Source organism: Pempheris klunzingeri, chromosome 19 (assembly GCF_042242105.1).
Source record: "Pempheris klunzingeri isolate RE-2024b chromosome 19, fPemKlu1.hap1, whole genome shotgun sequence".
NCBI lineage: Eukaryota > Metazoa > Chordata > Actinopteri > Acropomatiformes > Pempheridae > Pempheris > Pempheris klunzingeri.
The window spans coordinates 7,478,304-7,500,696 of NC_092030.1; the positions used below are offsets into that span (position 1 = coordinate 7,478,304).

Here is a 22,393-nt window from a genome sequence, read left to right on the forward strand (position 1 = left end):
ATATCTTTCCTGCCCAATGGATAATGTACCACAATGAGCCACTGGACTGTTTCTAAACGAGCAGATCATTCAAGCAAACAAAATGCAAAAATGCACATCTGTCCCAGTCATAGTAAAAATCAACAGTCTTGGCATGGAGGCTCTTGTTTTTTCATTGTAGACCAAAGTCAAAAATAGCAACGAATCAAAGTGACAGTTAAAATTTTCAGTGAGTTTGGGACCACTTTGATTAGACAGTCGAAGAGTCCTTCACAGTCTTGTTGTGATTCATCATGTGAACTGAGAACGGCGATTTAATCATGCAAGGAGATGTGTTTAAAAGACTCGCAGTGCCATGCAATTGCGTCGTCTTCATGAAAAGAAGATGCAGAGCTTTTTGTTTCATGCAAGGATGCGAGCACATCGGAATGGTCCGTTCTCTGCTTACCGATCCCACGCCGGAGTCGGTCACTGAGTCTCTACCGGAGTCTGTCGTTTGCGTTTGCCGCTTTGCTTCTGAATGGGTCCTCTCAGCACTGCCTCCTACTGGACAGTCGATTCTCGCAGAGATCTGATTATTATTGGTGCCTGTCTGAATTGAGTGAGCCCCGTTCTGACTGGTTCCCCTGAACGGGGGAGTCACAGTGATGCTGGGAACTGGACTCTCGTCTCGTCCGAGGCTGCTCGGCGTGGACGGACTCGACATAGACTTTGGAGACTCAAGAGCAGAAGAGGGGCTCTGAGGGGATCCATAGGAAAAGACCTGATCCGGACCAGAGAATTTACTGATCAGGTCTTTGATGCTGCTGGCTCGGTGCAGGTTTGAACTCCGGGACAGCCCTGCAGATGGTTTTTTGTGACTGTTTCTCCAGGCGGCCTGCTCTGCCTCTTCTTTGCTGGTGGTCTGGTGAGGAATATGTGGAGATTAGGAGGAAGAGAATTTGGACGCATCCTGAAAGAGGTGAACCCCAAAACACTGTTAATCACCAGTCTAAGCGGTTTGGTGGTGGGTGACATGGCAGACAATGTAAATTTGCCACACAGTTTAAACCATGGTAGCTATTTCTTTAATATTTCAGGGTGCATTATGGGCAATGCTGCAAATCAAGAGAGGGGCTTTGTGGCAATGTTGGATTTCAGTATGAATTTTGCATGAATATGATGATAATTCTGGACTTATTGGATAGTTAAAGGATAACTCCGGAATCTTTAAACCTGGGCCCTTTTTTAAAAATACATTTTGGGTTTGAAATGACTTGCAGGTAGACAAAGTCTTGGAATTGGTCCAGTAGATCGGCTCAACCAGCAGCTGTGAAATGGGCTGCAATTGCTGCAATGTGATCCTTTGGGGCAACTGCATCCGATCAAAGTATGTCCACTAAAAGGGCTTGTCTTTGCCACGGACAGGGTCAGATTGTTATTCAAAGTGTTTGACAACATTATGGAAAGGATCCCTACAGAGACAGACCTGGAGGATCCTTCTTATTTAGCCAGAAACAGCCCTTAGCCTCACTGACAAAAACAGCCATTTTAACTTGCACAGCATGGCTGTTTTACTGCTGCTTACTGTGTGTGTTTCACAAATACAGTGTTGGATCCAAATTAACCTTTTAAACACCAAAGTCACAAAATGGCTACAAATCCAAAGCCATTTGTATCTACGTAGTCATTTAAGACCCAAAATATATAGAAACAGGGCCCAGGTTTTAAAATACCAGAGTTGTCCTTCAAGTTCACCAAAGCTGACATAAACAGACATTCCTGTCTGGCTGATGTTTGTATCTCTGACTGAACTGCCATTGGCACCAGATTATGATGAGAATGCATGGAATAGAAAAGACCGTCTATCTGGTTCTGCCGAATCAATAGAAATATTACAGTGGCAAACTTTAGCCACCATTAGCAGACCAGACCAACTTAGGCAGTAGCAATAAAAGAAGAAGCTAATGTTACTTCTTCCTCTAAACCTAGAAATGAGTTGGATTCAAAGACATAATTCCAACATTTAAACTTAAAATGATTCCGTCAAAGCTGCACATTAATAGTGTGTTTTTCTCCGCATCTGTCTCCTGTATTTACAGTGTGTACATGTTGACTGTTGAAATGCATACATAATGACATGAAGCCCAGTGTGTGTATGTGTGTGTCTGTGTCTGTGTGTGTGTGTGTGTGTTCCTATCCTGACATGAATCCCTCTTGAGGAAGTGCAACATCTGCTCGCTCATCTGAAAAATCACCACCCTCCCCCTGAAACACAACATCCTATTTTCTCACACAGAAATAAAATGGACAGATCTATAGTATGTAAGCGGATAGACAGACAGAGAGACTCCAAAATTAAAAAACCCCACTCAACTCAAAACACTACAAAAAGTGAAAAAGAACAGAAAATGGAAGCATTTTTCATTTTTAGCCAAAAAGCCACTTGATTAAATCCAACTTTAATTAACAATCATAACAAGGAGGCTGATGCCACTTAGAGAAATTAAGTGGCGAGCGTCCAGGGGTTTAACTTTTTCGAAGCGCGAGGGTCCAAAGCACCGAGTGGCCTTAATCCAGGGACTCGCCTGGCCGCCTCCCCCAGGGACAGTGAGCCAAGGCTGGGGTGAGACAGGAGCGGGGCCTGGGAGTGCTGAGAGGGAGGGTGGGTGTCTGGGGTTTAGGATCACTGCTAATCACCTCGGTATTAAAATGTTTACAGGCCGCAGTGGGATTAGCTCAGAGCTGATGATTTTTAATGTTATTATTTTTGCCCTGGGAGCTGAGTGCGCTCAGTTTGGACCCGCTGAGCCTCATGGAATGAGGAGAAAGGGACATGCTTGTTGATGATGAAATGAGTGTGCTCTTGTGTTTCTGACCATATGTACAGTACATTTATTGTGATGAGTTTCTCATCATCCAGGCCAAGATCCCACATGGCGTCACGAGGTAAGCAAACAGGGTAACAGGAGATTTCTAAGACTGATAGATTGATATTAGTTAATATCTTTTGATTTAATCATTAAATATGTTCATGTTTCAACTAATCCTCTTTTAAAGTCCAACTGAAACTCAGCACTCAGGCAGCTTGCCAGCTGCTGTCAGTCAAATCCAGACGCTGACAGGCCCCGACTAGCCAGTGGTACGCTGTTTAGTTTAAAGATACTAAGGTTTTGGAGAGATTGTGTTGATGGTTCAAAGAAACTGAAGTGGGGATTAGGTGGGAGATAAATGTAAACCTCAATCTCCTGCAGTGAAGACAGACACTCACACACACACACATCTGCCCTGAACGTGTCCTTCAGACATGCAGACATGGTCAGAAGTCTGAGCTGTTAAGATATTTGAACAATCACTGCATTTTGCTGGAAAGCACAGTCAACAAAACAGTCACACACACACACACACACACACACACACACACACACACACACACACACACACACACACACACACACGTCCTCCATTCCCCGTGGCCTCACTACAGTACAGAAGACATATGGCACGGAGCTGTACATCATCTGACCCAGATATATGACAGCAATGCATCCTGGGAAATATAGTGAATGCCTCAGTGACATTTCTCCCGAGGTTTTCTGTTTTCACAGGACGTGATGACGTCTGTCTTATTAATAAAAAGTGGACATGCGGTGTTGACGGGAATGAACGATCCTGATTCCAGACTGAAGAAACCATTCTGCTCTACTAGCATGAGAGAACACTTTATCTTCTCCACACAAACCGGTGCTCTAATTTTCCAATGTATTAAAGGGGCATTACACCAACTTAGTATTACACCTCAATAAAGTTGAGTGACTTGTGAGTCAACTTTGTGAAGAAAGAATGAAAAAAGAATTGCTGAAATTGAAGCAGCAGGAGAAGCCAGAAATGTATCATACAGTTCTCCTGATGCACTTCAACATAGTTTTTGTTAAACCCTCCATGCCTGGTTAACTTCCACATCTTCTGAATCTCTGCATCTCCACACCCAAGCCCACGCTGATGACATCACTATGACACCATCAGGGTCACTGTCTCAGACTTGGCAAAGCTCCTCAAGAGCTACATTATACAGCTATCTCCACTGACTGGGTTTTGACTATATTAATCTTGATGTGTAAAATCAGTGGAGTGTCCCTTTAACAGAACACTGTCGTGGCTCCAGCTCATATTACACAGAGAAAATCTAATTTGGTATGGAAGGTGTTGGGGATGTTTGTGAGAGTTTACAAGGATTTCTTTGATAGACAGGCTGGTTTACTCAGAGATCACGCAGGGATTCATCTCCTGGCCATCTGCACACCAAACAATAGAAAATTCACCAAGTTGGGAATAATAAACATAATCAACTGTGAGGACCAAACCTGCCTCATCCATTTTTAGCTAAAAGAATTTCAAACCTATCTGTTGGTTCCTCACAGCTGATGATGATGATAATGATGATGAAGACAAACTTTTTTTGGTCCTTTTCAGCACAATAAGCACGTGACAGTCGCGAAAGAATAGAATGATCTTCTTTATCGCCTTGTGCTTTTTAGCTCCTATTAAATGTTTTCTACTTTTCCTGAGTTTTGTTCCAGCTGCTGTTTATTTTCTAGCGTCTCCTGGTTGTTTCTTTAGTTTTTGTGATTGTTTTCTAGCTTCCTGAGGTTCTGTAATTTTTTTCTCTGGCTTTTCCTGGTTGTTTGTGAGTGTGTCCAAGTAGCTGCTTCGGATTGTTTTCTATTTTCCTTGGGATTCGAGCCTCTGCTGTGTGTTTTCTGTGTATTTGTCTTAATTTGTGTTGGGTTTTTTCATACCCTTTTGTTTAATCTTTAGTTTTTCTCACTTTTCCTAGTTTCGTTAGGCTGTGCATTTGTGTCGAGCTTTTCCATGTCATGAAAAAGGACTCTTTATGCAGCTGAGCACACACACACATATTGCAGTGAGATACACACATCACCTCACACACATCATCCCTTTCTTAAAAAAAATAAGCAGACGCACTTAAACTCTACACCAAAGCAGAGCTGTCAGTGCAGCAGAGAGAGAGGAAACAACAGCATAATAAAAAATAAAATAAATAACTAATTAGTGGCAGCAGTCTTGTGTTGGACACGCACGTCTCATCCAGAGAGCAAAACGTCGAGCTGCGTTTGGCCTGAGGCAATCTGCCTGGCAATATGTTCCTGTGTTGCTGTTGTTGCCCCCTACTCCTCCTCTCTCCATGGCTGTAAATAACACAAATTAATCAACCAACCGCGCTCTGTTCTCGCCTTAAGGCCGGCCCGTTCTCACTCTTAGCTTAGCCGACAATTATCCCTTCAGCGGGAATATTTGTTACAAATCAGGGTGAAATCCTGGTCAAACTAATCCTGGATGTCTCTTTATTTAATGCGGGGATGACAAAAAGGGGTTCAGATGTATCATCACTGGTTTCATTCTGATTGCGTAAGCTCATCAAATATGTAAAAAAAATCTTTTCAAAAATTAAAAACAACTTAGTGAAGTGTTTTTTCATGCACCTGAGAAACTTGCCCCTGCATTTGTCCTATACTAAAACTGCTTTGTGGTTTTAAACTCGGAGAAACCAAAATAGAATATTATGAAACAATCATCAGTTCCCCTCATCCCAGACTGATCTTTGCAAAACATATTTTTCCCATGAGCGTGAAGTGCTGTGGAAGCTTTTTTGCACCTCAGGTGTCCTCATCTGATGGCTAATTGCACCTGTGTTCAACCTTTCTAAAACACATTCTTCTTTTTTTGAGGTTTCAGAGGGGTTTAGGTTTTTAATAATCAACAGTGATTTTTCTGTCTCTGAATGCAGTTTGAAGGAAACGGGACAGTTTAGCTCATAAGCTGGTCTATCTCTGTAATGTACACATTTATAGTATAGCCATTACTTCATCTTAATAAAAATAAGACATCATATTATGTCTGGACAGGTCCTGTGGTACATGTGGTCGTAAAAACATCTCAAATGTTATGAGACCATAGATTTTCATTTTCTTTGTATTTTTTGGGATTTTATTTCCAATAGCCTTTTTCTTTTCCTCTTAGATGTATAGTATGTTGTGCAGCTCAGGTCTCACCCATTAATTATGGATCCTTTTTTGTTATTTCAATTTTATGGCACAGTGGAGACCACAGAATGATCCTATACGTACATTTCTACTATCTTGCCCTATTATCAAGGTGCTCATTACAGTCCATATATCACAGTACTTATTACAGATCACATTATTATAAGTACTCAATACAAAAACCATATTGTCAATTATTTTAATTATGGGCACTTTCTGAGACTTGCAGGATGTTTTAGTTTAATAAATGTGTTAATAAATCTCACATTCAGCAGACTGTGTCCAGGATGGATCACTGCATCTACAAAAACCTCTTTATTAAATCTAATCTGAGTCTATTAGATTTATATCCAATCAAAATTATGTGTGATTATACAAATCCTGGCTCATTTTCTGACAGATGAAGCATAAATAATCTGATAAAAAGGTTACTGAACCTCTCTTATAGCAGAGTGGCTCGTCTAGATTAGCAGGACGAAGCGTGAGAACACGGGCTGAAGATGTCAAGGGTTCTAATCACCCTCACCCTCCCTGTCCGCTGAGACTCGCTGCACAACACGGAAACAACATGGAGCCATTCGCCTCGTCCATTATGAACTCGTTTTTTGGGCATCAGGGTTATTAACTGCCACAAGCCAAATTCTCTCAATTCTGTCAGCTGTAAAATCCAGTTTTGCACTGAGTTGACCCATTTCCATTTAAATCCACTTTACAAGTGACTTCAGCTGTCAGGACATTAAATCGATGACTAGGTGACAGGTGCATATTTTTGTCAAACTCTCTATTTAATTTTATGCAGATGTGGTCTAATTAACACAGTAATGTAAACCACCAGGAACAATATTTTTCAATTTTCTCAGAAACAGACTGACCGTTGACAGTCAGGAGCAAAGAAGGAAATAGCCACAATTACAGTTGACCAACAGTTAACATTTTTTATGGAAGTTTAGAGTCGCTTCAGTGAAAATGATCATAGAGACGACAGAAGAGAACTGGATCACACTGTAGGAGAGGATTGAGAGGTTTCTATGGATAGACCGATTCTTACTTATCCACTGTGATCCAGTGAAATTATTAATAGCTAATACTGTATGGATTCTTTACTGTATGTGAAGATGCAAACTAAACTGCCATCTTTCAAAATCTACTCAAACACTCACTGAAATCAGACATTTTGCAGTTTCACTTGAGAAAATCTGCCCAAAGTGAAAACGATGAGCCCGATGCATGTTGTATTTCTGTGTAGGAGATGCAGCGTGTTGGCAGCCGGCCTGTCTGCTGTTTGTGTTTAAGCTTCACGAGTTAAACTGTGATGACACTTTGACAGGTTTCCTGTTATAATAAGACTCCAAACCAGGTTTCTTCCCTCATCGTTTCCTGTCACAACTGTGTCAGTCTATTATGAGGTTGTTTTTTTGGGGGGGAAGATGCTAAAAGAGTGTGAGTGTGTGTGTACGTCTGCATCTGTGTGTGTGACAGACAGAGCCAGATGAGCAGGCAGATGTTTCCTCTGTCTCCACTCTGACTGTCTGAGAAAGACTGACAACAGCTGGACCAATGCCAGGCAGAGACACACACACATGCACACACACACACGCACGCGCACACGCACACACACACGCACACACACACGCACACACACACACACACACACACACAGACAAAGACACAGTGACACTGCTCTACCTACTGCTCTCAAAACTGCACTGAGGGGGTTCTTTTCATATTTCCTTTGCTTTGTTGGTTATTTCTCCTCCACTATATATCTTGAACGTCAGCTTTTTCAACGAAAATATTTAAGATTTAAATCAGAACCAACATTATATTTTCTTGTGGCTGGTTTTGTAGAATTTGGAAAGTACAAACTTGTCATACGATGAACACTTTTATGAAGATCACAGCAGATATTTGCCTCTTTTTGGGTTACAGCCCTACAAAAAGGCTGGACATCACTGGTTTATATTACGAGGACCGAAATCAGAAACTGATTTTCATATTTTCATTAAGAAAGAAGGCCCACAGTCCACTGCTACTGTGAGGAGTTGGTTTGAACACAGAGTTACAGCCTCTGCCTCAGACCACCAAATGGCAGAGATCTCTCCTTGTTGGATGCCATTACCATCATTACTGTAAGAAAATGCTGGGAATTGCCAGAGAAAGTCAATAATTTCCTGTCCATACTTGTCATTTTATGTCCATAGTGTAAATATTTATTTATCATTACAACATATATTTATTTGCTATTGCTTATTTTCTACTGTTGTATTCTTTATTCTTTTTTCTTTCTATTGTTGCTGCTGTAACGTGAATTTCCCCCTATGGGGGATCAATAAAGAAAAGTCTAAGTCTAAGTCTTGTCAAGGATTTCTTTGTATTATTGTGCACTGAACGAGCTGTATTCGCAAATATGAGGTGTCTGTATTCATCTGTCTGGTCCAGGTGAGGATGACAAGCTCATCAGGCAAATACAGCATGAGACCATTTTCTGTAGAGTGGAGTTATCCCCAGATCAATCAGATTGTTCCTTGTGTTTTTGTCCAAGTGTGCATTCGGATTGGGGCAGGATTTTCAATTTAAAACATGCGTGTGATTTCCTAACTATTAAAATGAGAGAAGATCTACACTGTTTGGAGCTTTAGCTGACTCCTAAACCTACAGAATGCAGCTGGGGTGAGGTTTTTGGTTAGTTTGGTTTGTTGGAAGTTTGACAGTGCCAAGAACAAGACAGCAGAAAATAAAGTGAGGTGAGACAACAGATCGGAGAGGAGTTATGGGTGCTGTGAGGTTACAGTTTAACTCACCATGCTGCTCTCTTGTTCCGTCTCGTTCTTTCCCTGCATGCTCTGGTCACTCTGTCTGCTGGAGGACGTCTCCTCTCTGTCTGATCTGAGGAATGCTGCAATTATTAGTATGCATATATAATACATAAGCACTTGATTTCAACTTAACAAGGCTGTTCACATTATGTAATGCTAAACTTTACAATAAATCAACCACACACTTCCAGTCTGCGTTACCAAACTTAATTCTATTTTTCTATTTCACATTTAAGAAATGAAACAACAGGTTGGTTTTTCAATAATGTCAAATAACTAAACAACCAGTTCTAGTTAGTTGCTCTCTGAGCAGGTTGTGGAGTGTGCTACCTGTGGGACTGCTTCAGTATTTTGTGGGTGAAACAGGTCAGTCGGAGCGTCTCTTCCTGGTACCTCTGCAGGTCTTCGCTCAGCAGGTTATGGAGCGCGCTCAGTGCTTCCTCCTGGAACAGCAACCTCTCTGATTGGAGCAAACGCTCGGTGATGGAGGCCTGAAGCTCGCGACAAGTGCAAAGCTGAAACTGGGGAGGAATATAATGGAATATTGGTTTTAATAACAGGCTTAAAGGACCTGCTCTGAGCAGACACAGCGCTGAAGTCACTGTTGTTATCTCTTGTCCTGGAACTATATTCTTGAGCACCCATGTTCACACTTGACCTTAGGATCAGTGTGTGACACAGTAACCCAAACTCACAGTCCGCTTACTACTTGTCTTCCATAGAGAATCATGATCATGAAATAAAGATTATGAGATGTTGTTGAAAGCTCTGAAAAAAAACAAACTTGTAAGTGGACTTTAAGTTCAAATTATATTGTCACACTTTCGGTGCAACGTGCGGTTTCTGATCAACATATTGGTTCCTAAAGCACGTGACAATGAATGGCCACCTAATGATTGTATAACATTGATCATATTGATTATATATCATTATATTGCATCTCTGTAACATTTGCAGTATGTATCACCAAACATCCCATCACAAAGCCTGCAGGTTCTGACTGTCTGATATGGTGACATAGTGTTTGAGACCACAGTGGACAGTGTGCATGTTATCAGTTTCCTGCTGTGTCACTTACAGTGGACGCCTGAAGGCTGGAGTTTCTCTTTAGATCTTGTTCGCTCTGTTTCTTCCTCTCCTGAAGACTAAAGAGCTCAGTGGTCAGCAGCTGCCGACGGCCTGCAATCTGCAAGAGTCTGATAACACACAAATACTCAGATTTAGTTTACAAAATTCACTTACACTCCCGTCTGAGCTCTTCAATTACGATCCACACTCAGGTGTCAGGTTTGACAGCTAAAGTCTACTGTAAGAAAATAAATGCTATCTACTACTTACTTCGGCTTCATACTCGATCTTTGCTCATGTTAACTGTTGGTCCAAATTAATTATGACACATTTCTGGAATTGCAGACTGAGCTATTTTTCTTTTATTATATAAATTATGGCTATATAATGTTAGCCTATGAGGCCATTATTAACGAACATAAATTCAAAGACACATGTAAACATGCTAACATGAAGTATATGCTAAAGAAACTAAATGTCAATGAAATGTCAAAATTTGCAGATGTGCATGATGATGTGCATCTATATTTGAGATAATTACTGCAGAGCAAAACTTGTGTATGCACAAGAGGTTGTACCCCTCAGGTGCTGTTGTTTTAAATGTTTGTTTCTTGAACAGACAACTTGAGGAGCTTTGCTGGGCTCAGTGAAAAGAACAGGAAACTCTCTGCTCTCTGTTTGTGTGTTAGCAGCTGTGACATTTGCCTGAGAAAACACCGACGATAGACACAACATCACATTTTCACTAGAACTTTTAAAAATATGGGTGACACTTATATTTTCACAGCTTGCTCAGGAATAAAAGGTTAGTCGTGGTCTTGAGATTTTAACTATTGATCCTCTGATCTCACTTCCAAATTCCCTTAAAGCACTAAACTTTCCCTCCCGGTGATCACTGCAGGTCTGGAAACCCAAAGCAGCGACTTTGCCACATTAGACATTCCCAGCTAACCCATGGGCTCCTGTCACACTCTGACACTGATCAAACACAGTTGTTTTCACAGACACACACAGAGCTGAACAGCTGATGCAGACCGAGTCATTAATGCTCCCTTTTTAAAATCAATAGCAGCTAAATATTCAAAGAAAACAGCCAGGAGTCACATCACCACATATTGTTGATTATGTTAGAGGTACATTCCACTGCTCATTACTGTTATCTACTCTACAATGTTATCTACTTTCAAACTATAGTAGAAACATAGAGTAGTAGCAGTAATACAGAGGTATTCAGTCAGAGTACAATCAGTAAAGCTACAACACATCACTTTAACAGCAGCAGCAGTAGTAGTAGTAGTAGTAGTAGGTTACCAGTACAAGTACTACAGTAGAAGTACAACTTGTTGCAGTAGTAGCACTAATTATAGTATATTTTTACTACACTTAGTAGTAAAAGATTAATTAGGGGCAGAAAGAAATATCTTCCATCTATTACAGTCTTGTTTTTAATGTCTTGTTCATTTTATGTGCATGTCATTTCTTTGTTGAAAAGCACTTTGAGCTGCATTTCTTGTCAGAAAGGTGCTATAAAAATAAACTTTATTATTCTGAAGCTTAGTGTTAATTGTACTCACAGTAATACTAGTAGCCAGTCTAGTAGCAGAGCCAGAAGCAGCAACACAATAATTATGGTGGTAGTGTTAAGACGGGGAATAGTAACAGTATTTATTATAAAGAAGTGTCTGCATATGGACTTGTATGTATTCATTTCAAAGCAGAAACATCAGTGTGTAAGTGACCATCTGTCCACTGGGAGGCACTAACCGTCTGTGACAGAGTGTGAGGAGAGCAGGCAATAAGAGGCAGAGAAGTGTTTTGTTTGTGAGGAAGAAGAGGAGGCTCATCTGAGGGAAGCCTTTGATGAACTCACTCAACATGTAGAGAAAGACAAATTAGTTGAAACGACACAAACAATGGCACAAAAACACAAAGGCCCTCTGGAAAACATATTAATATAATGTTAATGAGGTTTTCAAGGAGGCCTGCTGACTGTGTGTTTGTTATGAGGACTATTGCTGTGTGAGAAGGACAGACATCACAGACAGGTAAACCTAAAAGATGATGATGATGATGATCTCTGCTTTATGTCCTGTTGGAACACACTGAAAGTCCATCTGAAACCCAGATGAAGCAACTGAATTAAATGTTGGAGGTTTGTGTGTAAAACAAGTTATATTTCAATACAATATCAATATGTTGATCATCATAAACGAGCAAAAATATCTGATCTGACATTCAAGACACACTTTCTTTAACTAAACAAACATTTGGAACTCAAAAACTATTAGTAAAAGTGTTTTCTCCAGAGACTGGAGCAGTCAGATGTATAATTGTACTGTTTTTTCCTTTTGCAATATCATTTTATTTTTGTTTTTTCAGTTATTCTCTCTTTTCCAAACAACACCTCAGGATATCTGAGTGGCCTGTAAATGGGCACCTTCTGATCAGGATATTAAACAGTATAATTTCCTAAACACGTCAAAATATGTAAATTACATGTAAAGAAGACAGTTATGTCTTACATGAGACCAAATACAATGCAAATGTCAAATCCTCTCAAAGCACCAATGGCCAGATTCAAAATACTGTCACATTATACATGGCAAAGTGTTCCATTATATCAATAATACATGAAAAATAATAAAACAATAAATAAAAATAGCCTTGTAATAAAAGTGCTGTGAACGACTTTGCTGTTCATTATTGTTGCTCAAAATGAAATTCCTGTGTCCAGATGCCAAAAGCATTTTCATAAATGCTTTTTATTTCTAGAGTAATAAAAAAATCTAAAGAATAAGACAAGAACAGCTTTGGCCAACATCCTTGGGGAAGATTCTCAGAAAAATAACATTTTTTGCTTTAATGCATTTTACGACAGTTAATTCTTTTTTCCATTACACATATAACACTGGTGACGCACTACTGTACCACTTGTCTGACTACAAATCCGAAGATTTCAGGTTTGACTCCTGGATAGCTTGGGGAAGAGCTTGGAAATCACTTGTTTATTTATTCCAATATCCATTCTGGATAAAAAAAAAAAGGGGTTGAAGCCTGAAGAGATTCACATTTACTCAGAAAAAGGAGACTTCAGTCTTTGTTTTCCACATTTCTATAAATTCTTTTACTGTTTAAAAACACCAACAACAATAGGTTGTTTGCATGAATATGAATAAGAAGCAATGCACCTGAGCAGTGACAGCATCACAGTGTGAACCTGCACACAGCCTACCGTGGGCCTGTTCCAGCTCAAATGTAGGAAAATCTCCCACGATTCTAACTTCAGCTTGGAAACTAGAGATGTTTCTGGTACCATCCTTCAGTTCCACGTTTAGAAGAAGCAGAAGAGGAATCTCGATTAGATTTTGAGACTTTGACTTCATGCAAATGAGCTACTTTGTCGTCTGTCAATCAAAACTAATCTCAGCCAATCAAATGGCTTCATTACAACGTCGCGTGTGTGACGAGCAATGGGAACATCATCTATCAGTGTGAAAAGACAGTAATTACCAATGAATAACACACACACACACACACACACACACACTCTCGCTCTCTCTCTCTCTCTCTCTCTCCAGCTGTCAGTGTGTTCTGATTAGGTGCTTACATACGGAGAAGCGTGAATAGGGCCGTATAATTGCTTGAATGTATGTGACAAACACATTTCACTCCATAATTGCAGGTGAAAAATGTGTGGGTGTTATTTTTTTTTACATTAATGTATCTCACCACTTGCAGCCTGTCACATATGTAATTTTCTTTGTGTGTATTTATAGCACATTCGGATGAATAAAATCTACTCCACAAAGTGCTTCTATCATGGACAAAGGTGATGTTACAGACCTGTGTGGAAATGAACGCCAGTGTAAATGTGTCACTGTGCTTCTGCTTCATATGGTTTGTGTTGCAATGTTCTACGTGTACATTTGCGATTACAAACAGAGGTGTTTGTAAATGGAAATAGCAGCTTCACTACTGAAACCATTCCTTGAATGATTAATGGAAATAACTTAGTTGAAGCCTTAAAAAGAAACAGATATTGGTAGTTGTGCTGTTAAAACATAAGAAGAATGGAAACAAAGAATAATAATGGGGTGATGAAAACATATGAAAGAATGTGTACATCTTGAAACTGACAAGATGAGGAAGAGGAAAGACGGATGGATGAAGAGAGTGTGAAAGAAATAAGAAATCATGTTCAGTTTTGTTGCACTCACACGACTCGGCTGTGTTTTAAAGAGAGAAGACACAAACTGAAATGAACAATTCAAAGAGAAACGCAAAGAGAGGAAAACGGAGCGAAAGACAAAAGAAACAAAAAAGAAAGATTTAAATGCTTGTTACTATTTTGACAGAAGACAAAACTCAAGGTCCTCTTTCTAGCTTTTTCTGGAGCTTTCATGTTTGTCGCACCTCTGTTTCTGATGCAAACTTTCACGCTCACATGACTTCTGCCTCTTTAAATCGAACCTTTATTTGCTGCTGGAGGCCACAGATTCGTTCCAGCAGCAGCTCAGAGGGGGGACCTCTGCAGCAGGTTTGTCAGGAAGAAGACAATCTTACTCATTCCCCTGAACATGCTGCTTGCATGTTCAAAGTGTGACTGCTGTGTGCTTCTTTGAAGAATAATTTCTCTATAAATGATCATCAATGACCTTTTTTCTCAGGTCACTTGGACCTCTGACCTGTGTAGAAGAAAATGAAGCTTTTTATCTGGATAAAAAGAGTTTCTAGATATAAACAGGGAGAGTCAATGAGACGCCTGAGCTTTTCCACCTTGTTGATCAATTTCATGGTCGATTTCAGATTTCAGGATTTAAGAGATATAAAGCAGAACGTGCAGATTATCCTTCAGAGAAGCAGAAGAAAAAGGAGGAAACAAGGAGAGAGTTGACGGAGTTCAGCTGGGTGCTCTCCAAACTGCCAGTCTGCCTGTTGGGCTTGGCAACGTAACCAGACTTGCATAACCGGACTAAAGATTCTGTTTGGGTCTATCTATGGGAAAATACCGCTGAAAACAACACATGTAATCCGTCACAATCTGACTTCATCTATTCTACCACTGTGTGGATTTGTACTGCTGTGTGTGCGTGCGTGTGTGTGTGTGAGAGAGAGAGAGCTGTCAGCCCATCATGCACTGCTGCAGGTAATAAATAATGTCTTGTTGTTTTGAAATGAAGCGACTCAGAAATTCACCACTGAGGGAGAATCAATAATGATCCAAATCCAAATATGAAGCATCCATTTCAGTTTTTGTTTCCTTATTCCTGTACAGGCAGGTAGTTTTGGTTGTATTTGTCCAGGTTTGGAAGTATCTGTCTGGTTTTCTGCCACCCCAATACAGCAGGGAGTGCTTAATTTCATGGAAAATCATTATGACCTTCCAGTTTTTAGAAAAACAACGTGTATTTATAAATGAGTTTCTGAGAAAGCAGGAAGACAAACATGACAGGAATGTCTCCATGATGAAGGAAGCAAGTTTAAATGTTTAGTGTGCCATTTCTGTATATCCACAGTGTGTTTTCAGTTCATGGTGTTCACTTACAAATGAGACAGAGCGTAAAGAAACAAGCCTTAAGACTAACAAGGAACTTGTTGACTGACCAAGAACAACAACTCTCATTCCTGTCTCTGAAACGTTACCTGAGCAAGACGGGTTTACGTTTCTTTACACCCGGATATGAATGTCATTCCTTTTGACACTCATTTTTCTACTGACAGAAAAATACTGATCATGTGTTTATGGTATCACCAAGGATGTTTGCGGTTGTTTGACATCTTTTTCTCAGGTCCAGATTGAATTATTACTGGGTGGATGACTTCAGCATATTTGGTACGTCTTTAGAGCTTTAGGAGTAGCTGCACCAAACGAACGAATGATAAATCATGAGATTAGCAATTTAGTTAATTTATTTGAAACACGGAATGGAAGAAGAAAAACAAATGTTACACAAAAATTTTACAATGCATGCGGTTTTACTACTGACATTTCACAACTAATGTGAAAATAGGTACTACAAGATGTACTTGACCTACTTGTTTTCTTTTTTTATACTTCAGAGGTTCAGGGGTGGTAGCCTGCCGATGGACGCGAGTATTTTGTTCGATTTCTTGGGAATTTCTTTGTATTAGAGCTATCAAATAAAGAGTTATAATAAAGAAAAATAACTATACTGACGATTCACACTCTACTGCAGTCTGTAGTGGCAACACTTTACATAATGCTCTTCATCCTACTCTCTACCTCGCTTGGTGTGAGAAAAGTTTGGTATGAAAGACCATTAAGACCGCTTTAGCTTCACCGCAGAGTGGTGAAGGCTGCTGCTGGGCTGGGATTATGCTCTCACTTCTGACAAACAGCAGCGCTGCTCTCTTGTAAGACGGCCGACACTGTTTTTGTCTAAGAAAAGCTTTAAAGGCATCGTTATCACCTTGACAAAGAAACTGAACTAAAGCAGAATTTTAAAGAACTGTTCCAGAAGTTCTTGGCATGAAAGCTGCTTCCAGCTTGTTAAGGTCCATTCAGACAAGAAGAATCGCCTTATCTCCATTTCTAAATGTTGCAGAGTCGTAGTTACAGTATATCCCCTTTTCCTGCATAAAGCCCAACCCAGTGTTGGCACTGACATTATGACATAAACCTCCCTTAAAGCCAAGGAAAACTCCAGTGAAATGAAAGCAGGGTGACGTCTTGTTCCAGTAAGCCAAGTGGATATGAGAAGTGGGTAGGGCAACATGATGGAGACATGTAACAGTCTGTATTATGAAACTGTTCCTCGCCTCTCATTGCGCCTTTGATCCGAGCTGTGACAGGAGCCGATCAATCTTTGGCGATGAGAACTGAGGTTGCAGGGAAATTAGGAGATTTACTGGAATACCATCAAAATAATGTGCGTGCTCGGGTGGGTGTGTGTCTGCTGGCACACCTTGAATCGTGAGATGTGTTTTAGCTTGTCTTGTCTGACAGAAGTGAGACCAGTTGAAGTGTTGTTCCGCCAAACTGCTCGTCATGGCAGGAGCACAGAGAGTACGGGCGAGAGAGGGAGGGAGGGAGGGAGGCGGGGGGGGGCAGCCACCTACCACCATCTGAAAATGTACTGTCAGCACAGCATGAGTGGTAACCGAATCTGAAAATTCACCAGGGACTTTTTCACTTTTTCCCAATTCATATGAGAAAAAAACTAAGTAAGGCTTAAAGGTTTGTTCCACTGTTACTGTTTTGCGAGTCAGAATTGCAGACAGAAAACAAAGATGGTTGTGGCATCTTTGATATCACACACACGAGAGTCTGACAGATTGTTTTTAAACCTGGAGTTTGGGTTCTCTTTTTAGGTTGACACTCACTAGGGACGCAGCAGTCTGATGCATTAAGTTAATGTTGGTGCCAATTGTCAGTTTCATAAACTAATGCTCGGTGCGATGGCCTCCCCTTTGGATGTTGGAGAGGTGTGGCGAATTCTAGACGCATTCTATCATATGCTTTATTTTTTTTTTACAGCATGTTGACGTCCCTGAAGCTAACATTACGTTACCTCCATCTAGTTTAAGCCTTTGGGTTTAGACTAGATTTATTTCTGATCTTTTAGAAACATTGCATAGTCAAAATAGAACACTGTAAAGAGGAGACAACTACAAAGGGACAAGCAACCAGCTAAATCAAAAGATAAATAATGGATTTGAGCATGGACATTCTTGACTTTTGGGGGGGTTATAGTTAATAATGGGCTCATAGGCTGACAAAGATAGATTTACAGGAGCATGAACACACACACACACACACACACACACACAGGCAAGCAAAGCAAGATCCTGTTGTTTTCTCCAGCGGAGCAGAACCTGCTGGTGTTACGAGATACAGTGAAACGCATTCGTGTTTCAGCTCTGTGACGAAAACCCCACAAACCAACACAGAGCTGCCTCCCACTCACATGTTCACACACACTACATAACATGATCCTGATCTCTGTAAAGAGGGCAGTCCAGTTTCAGAGAGGAAAAGAAAGGGTTTTACCACAATTCCACATTTACCGTAGGAAAGAATGTAGAAATATATTTCAATGAAAAGAATTAGAAACTTGAGAAAATAAATTCCTTTTTTTGGTGAATACTGTCTACGGTGTTCTACGTGGTCCTTATTTTTATTTCTTAGGAGTACAATCAATACCCTGACATTTAACATTAAGGAGGTTTAAGGGAGTGTTGTCGACTTTTAGAAAAAAAACAATCACCCTGCTGAAGTGTCCCTAAGCAAGGCACTGAAAATGCCCTTTGTGGGGGGAAAAGACTAATGCATAGAAATTAAGGCTTTGTGTGCCCTCTCATATGTACAGTAGCGTCCTTGTATCAAACACATAATGTGCCAGTGACTCACTGTGTTTGTATGTTGCTGAGCTCCTGCTCTGTCTGTCTCTGCAGCTGCTGGAGGTGAAAGGTCAGCTGCTCACTCAAACCAGCAAACCCCCACAGTCCTCCTCTCCCTGCGTCCTCCTCACTCACCAAACCCTGATCTCCCAAGAGAAGACAGAGAAGTTCGTAGAAGCTTTGTAACAAATCCTCTGGCATAACGGCTAACTGGAAACCAATCATTTCCTCACAGATACATCATTTGGTGGCAATATGAATTTTATGTGTTGTTAATCTGATTACCATGCTAACATGCAGGTAGTCACCTGATTTAGCTTATGTGCTGCATTAATCTTGTAGCTAGCTTGGTGTTCTCCCAGTGTTTGTGTGGGTCCCCCCCCCCCGGTACTGCAGCTTCCCACAGTCCACAGACATGCAGGTGAGGTCAAGCGGTCCCTCTAAATTGCACAGAGTGTTTCTGTGAATGGTTGTCTGCCTCTATGTGTTGGGCCTGTGATTGACTGGTGACCAGCACAGGGTGTATCCTGGCTCCAGCCCCCCCCCCACAACCCTTAAGGATAAGCGGTATAGACAATAGATGGATAGATGGATGTTTACTAAGATGACTGTCAAACTGGAAACATGGGAGAACTGCTACACACATTGTCTACAGACATTCATGGTCCCCTGAGGATGTACCCTGATGACTGTTTCACTAACACCACCACAAGGTTCACATTTGTGGTTCTGTACAAAATCAACAAGGACTGGTTGGATTGCCATGACATTTGGTACAGACATTCATGTTCCCCTGGGGATATAAGTATAGTAACTTTGCTAAACCCCTCACTTTTCATTTATTATGAATTAAGTCAATACACCAAAATTTATTCTCCTTTTGTTTTGAAGACCCTTTCATCCTGAATACCAATAAAAAGACAAAACCTACAAATGCTCCATAAGACATGATACAATATTTAGCCTGGAGAGTGTTTGATAAGAGAATGTACCCATGTAACACTTCAGCTCCTAGAAGTCTGCAGTCTCCATTTGTCAGACATAGCAACACGCTGAGTAAAACAGAAGAGTGATGAATCACCAGCTGAGGGAGGAGAGACAGACCGATCAGAGAGACAAGCAGATCAACAGATAGACCAATAGAGGAGGTGACAACACCTAAAGAGACGAGAGGAGAGGCCAAAAGAGACACTTGAGGACACGATGAGTAAAGATAAAGTTGGAGTGGGTGATGTTTAATCTGGCAGTGAGTCTGAACTCGTCAAGGTGACGAGTCCTTCAGTGAGTGACTGTGGGCTGAAAGACAACAGACCGACTGAGTCATTCTGGCACAACATGATGATCACCCTCATCGTCCCCTTCGTCTGTGTGTCTGTCTCTCTGTCTCTCTGTCTGTGTCCATGTGACTCAGTCTGAGACACAAACTGCCGCTACCTTCACACAGCCGCCAAATCTGATTTGTTTTTCAAAAATGATCTTTAGTCCTCACTGTCCACAGAGACACATACAAGGAACAATTTTGCACTTATTTACAGATTGGTGCAGCAAGCACATTTTTTTTGGTGACCAAGGAATGTACTGGGCATGACATTTGTTCTGTCTGCTGTACAATTGATATGAATAGTGATATTGTATCAAAACACATCTTTGGCATGCCTGTACAGGCACAGTAAACAAATGAAAATTTGTAAAGGCTTGATTTTTATTTGACTTTGGCTCTTGATTGGATAATATTTATGAAAAAAAGGCAGGAAAGAATTAGCAATCTTTCTTCCTTCCTTTAATCCGTGTGCAAATTGCTGGTGTGGCTTTGTCACTTTGAGCATTCTGCCTTTTCGAGCCATCGCGCTTGTTTCACAAACTTTTTAGAGGAGTTTGATATCAAACACGAGAGAAGTGTCATTATAACCCACTGACTAGCATTTCAAACACAAGCTTAATTTGATTCTGTTTAAAAAAAATACATTTTTTGCAATTAATGTATCTGAAAAACGACACTTATTTAACAGAGTAAGGGGAGACGCTGGGTTTGAGCTGCCTTTCTGAACATGGGCTCACAACTGAAGGGGTGAAAGAGAGACCAACAGGCAGTGAAAAACAGAAAGAGACATAGATTCCCACACACTAAAGTGGAGAGAAAAATGACGTGAATCGCATAATGACAGTGCCAATAAAAACAAATCCCCATACAGACCGTTGGAGGAATGCAGTTAAGGTGGTGTTGAGCAATTAGTCCCGTACCCTCTAGCAAAGATTTATGTTTTAAAAACATCACGTTAAAAACAAATACCACGAGTTTCACCGTCAGCAAAGACAAAATGACACTTGATGCACTGGTGATAATCATCTAACTGTTTTTACTGCAGGCGTCATGTTTCAGATTCCAGTAAAGCTGCTCTGAAACAGATTCTGTCCACCTTCAGGTGCATTTGTAGAGATTTCACTCACAAAGTGAGCAAAGTGTTTCCCTCGAATCTGTCCAACTGGAAAATGTTATCTTTAGATCATGAACAAATTCACCATTTAATAGGAGTACATGGTTGTTATTGCTATTATCTTAAAATATCTGGTGCTTGCAGTGTGATGCACCCCTCAATACAGTTCATGCAATATCTTTCAAGTCGTACTCCATGTTTCTATGCTTTGAATGTGTCACATTGCAACACTTTAACATGGATGTACCTTCCTGTACAGTACTTTTAACCACTTACCATAAAAACTGTATTATAATCTGGAGTAGTAACTTGAGGTTTTCCTGCTGTGAGTGGTTGGCAAGTATGAAGTAACTTATTTATGTATAGGTTTATGTAAATGCATGCCATTTACCTGTTGATCCTCAATGATAGAGGATTGTAGGAAGTGGACTTTGTCTTCTATCAGCTGCTGCAGTTCATGCAGCGAGGCAGGGAAAGCCGCTTTGTTTCTCTGCAACTCTAGAGACTGAAAAGAAAGAAACAGACAGAATTTTCTTAATTTTATCAACTTTCATCACAGTAATCCTCATACAGGAAATCTGCCTTGGGATTCTCAACCAGCAGCTTTGGCAGCAACCAAACACCGTGAGGATCCTACTGGCTGCTGACACAGTGAAAATAAACTTAATCTGCTCTACATGTCCACTTTGGGTTGTACAATATCTTTCTTCTGGAGCACATTCTGCTGATTGTTTTGCATGAGTGTCTAGATGCCATCATGTACCAGAATTAAGGCAACGCTCAACTGACAAAGCATCGTCCTCTGACTCCTTAACAAACTTTTTCATTGGTGTGGAATGGAGAGAAACAGGACTGATGGGAGAGGAAGTCCTGCACCCCAGACTGAACTATGAGAAAGGATGCCGTAAATACCAGCACACAACCATTTCCCATCTGAGATATGAAACACAGCTGTAATTTGTCTGTGGGCCAGTTAAAATTAGACAGAGAAATCTGACGGGACTAACGACTAAACGCACTTTAGGTCAGTTGAGATTTTGACTAGTTAAGTAAAACTGACTGAACATGATTGGACAAAACAAGGCCCCACATTTGAGGAATTGGAATCACGATCGCAAGATAAATAAAAAAAAAAAGAATGACCAAAATATTAAATGCAGAAGCAAAGATATTCTGACTTTTACCCCTGCTATGGGTCAAGCTGTGCAAACGTTTTCCCATAATGCAATTTCACAGCATCTTTCACTGGTGCCTGTCCTGCCATGTAAACACCAGTGTCTTTCAAAATCAACACCATCAGTTTGAAACCCAGACTTTGTGTCGATCGAGTCCAAGATCGGCTTCATTAAATCTTCAGTACATGTAAACCCCTAAACTAGAATTAATAATAATAATGAAACATAAATATACATCTAAGCATCTGAACTGTGTGATTAAGGATCATTTAAACAGCGCACCAGATAATACATTTTATCTTTCACCAGTGTCTCTAATTACTAGCACTGACTGCTAAAAAAAGATTAAAAAAAGAAAAACACAGTATATCAAAATACCTAAATTCAATCTTTACCATTACACTACAGAACATGTCACCTCAGGTGACTGGCTCAGGTGAGTGACAGCATGTCAGCTGAGGGTCATGTAAAAACAACATCCTGTGGTAGAGATGAATCACCTTGCTCTGTGGAAG

General features: G+C 40.5%; 1 protein-coding gene across 1 annotated transcript in view; it reads right to left on the reverse strand.

The window, feature by feature from the left end:
* Nucleotides 1-21,499, reverse strand: part of LOC139219216 (cingulin-like protein 1) — a 31,603-nt gene extending 10,104 nt beyond the window's left edge. Inside the window, exons 1-6 of the mRNA XM_070851021.1 lie at nt 21,467-21,499; nt 21,095-21,208; nt 18,279-18,409; nt 9,918-10,035; nt 9,170-9,360; nt 8,825-8,879 (exon numbers count right to left, since the gene is read on the reverse strand). Coding sequence (XP_070707122.1) covers nt 8,825-8,879; nt 9,170-9,360; nt 9,918-10,035; nt 18,279-18,409; nt 21,095-21,208; nt 21,467-21,499 — 642 coding nt within the window. The remainder of the gene's footprint in view (nt 1-8,824; nt 8,880-9,169; nt 9,361-9,917; nt 10,036-18,278; nt 18,410-21,094; nt 21,209-21,466) is intronic.
* Between the last annotated feature and the right edge of the window lie 894 nt (nt 21,500-22,393).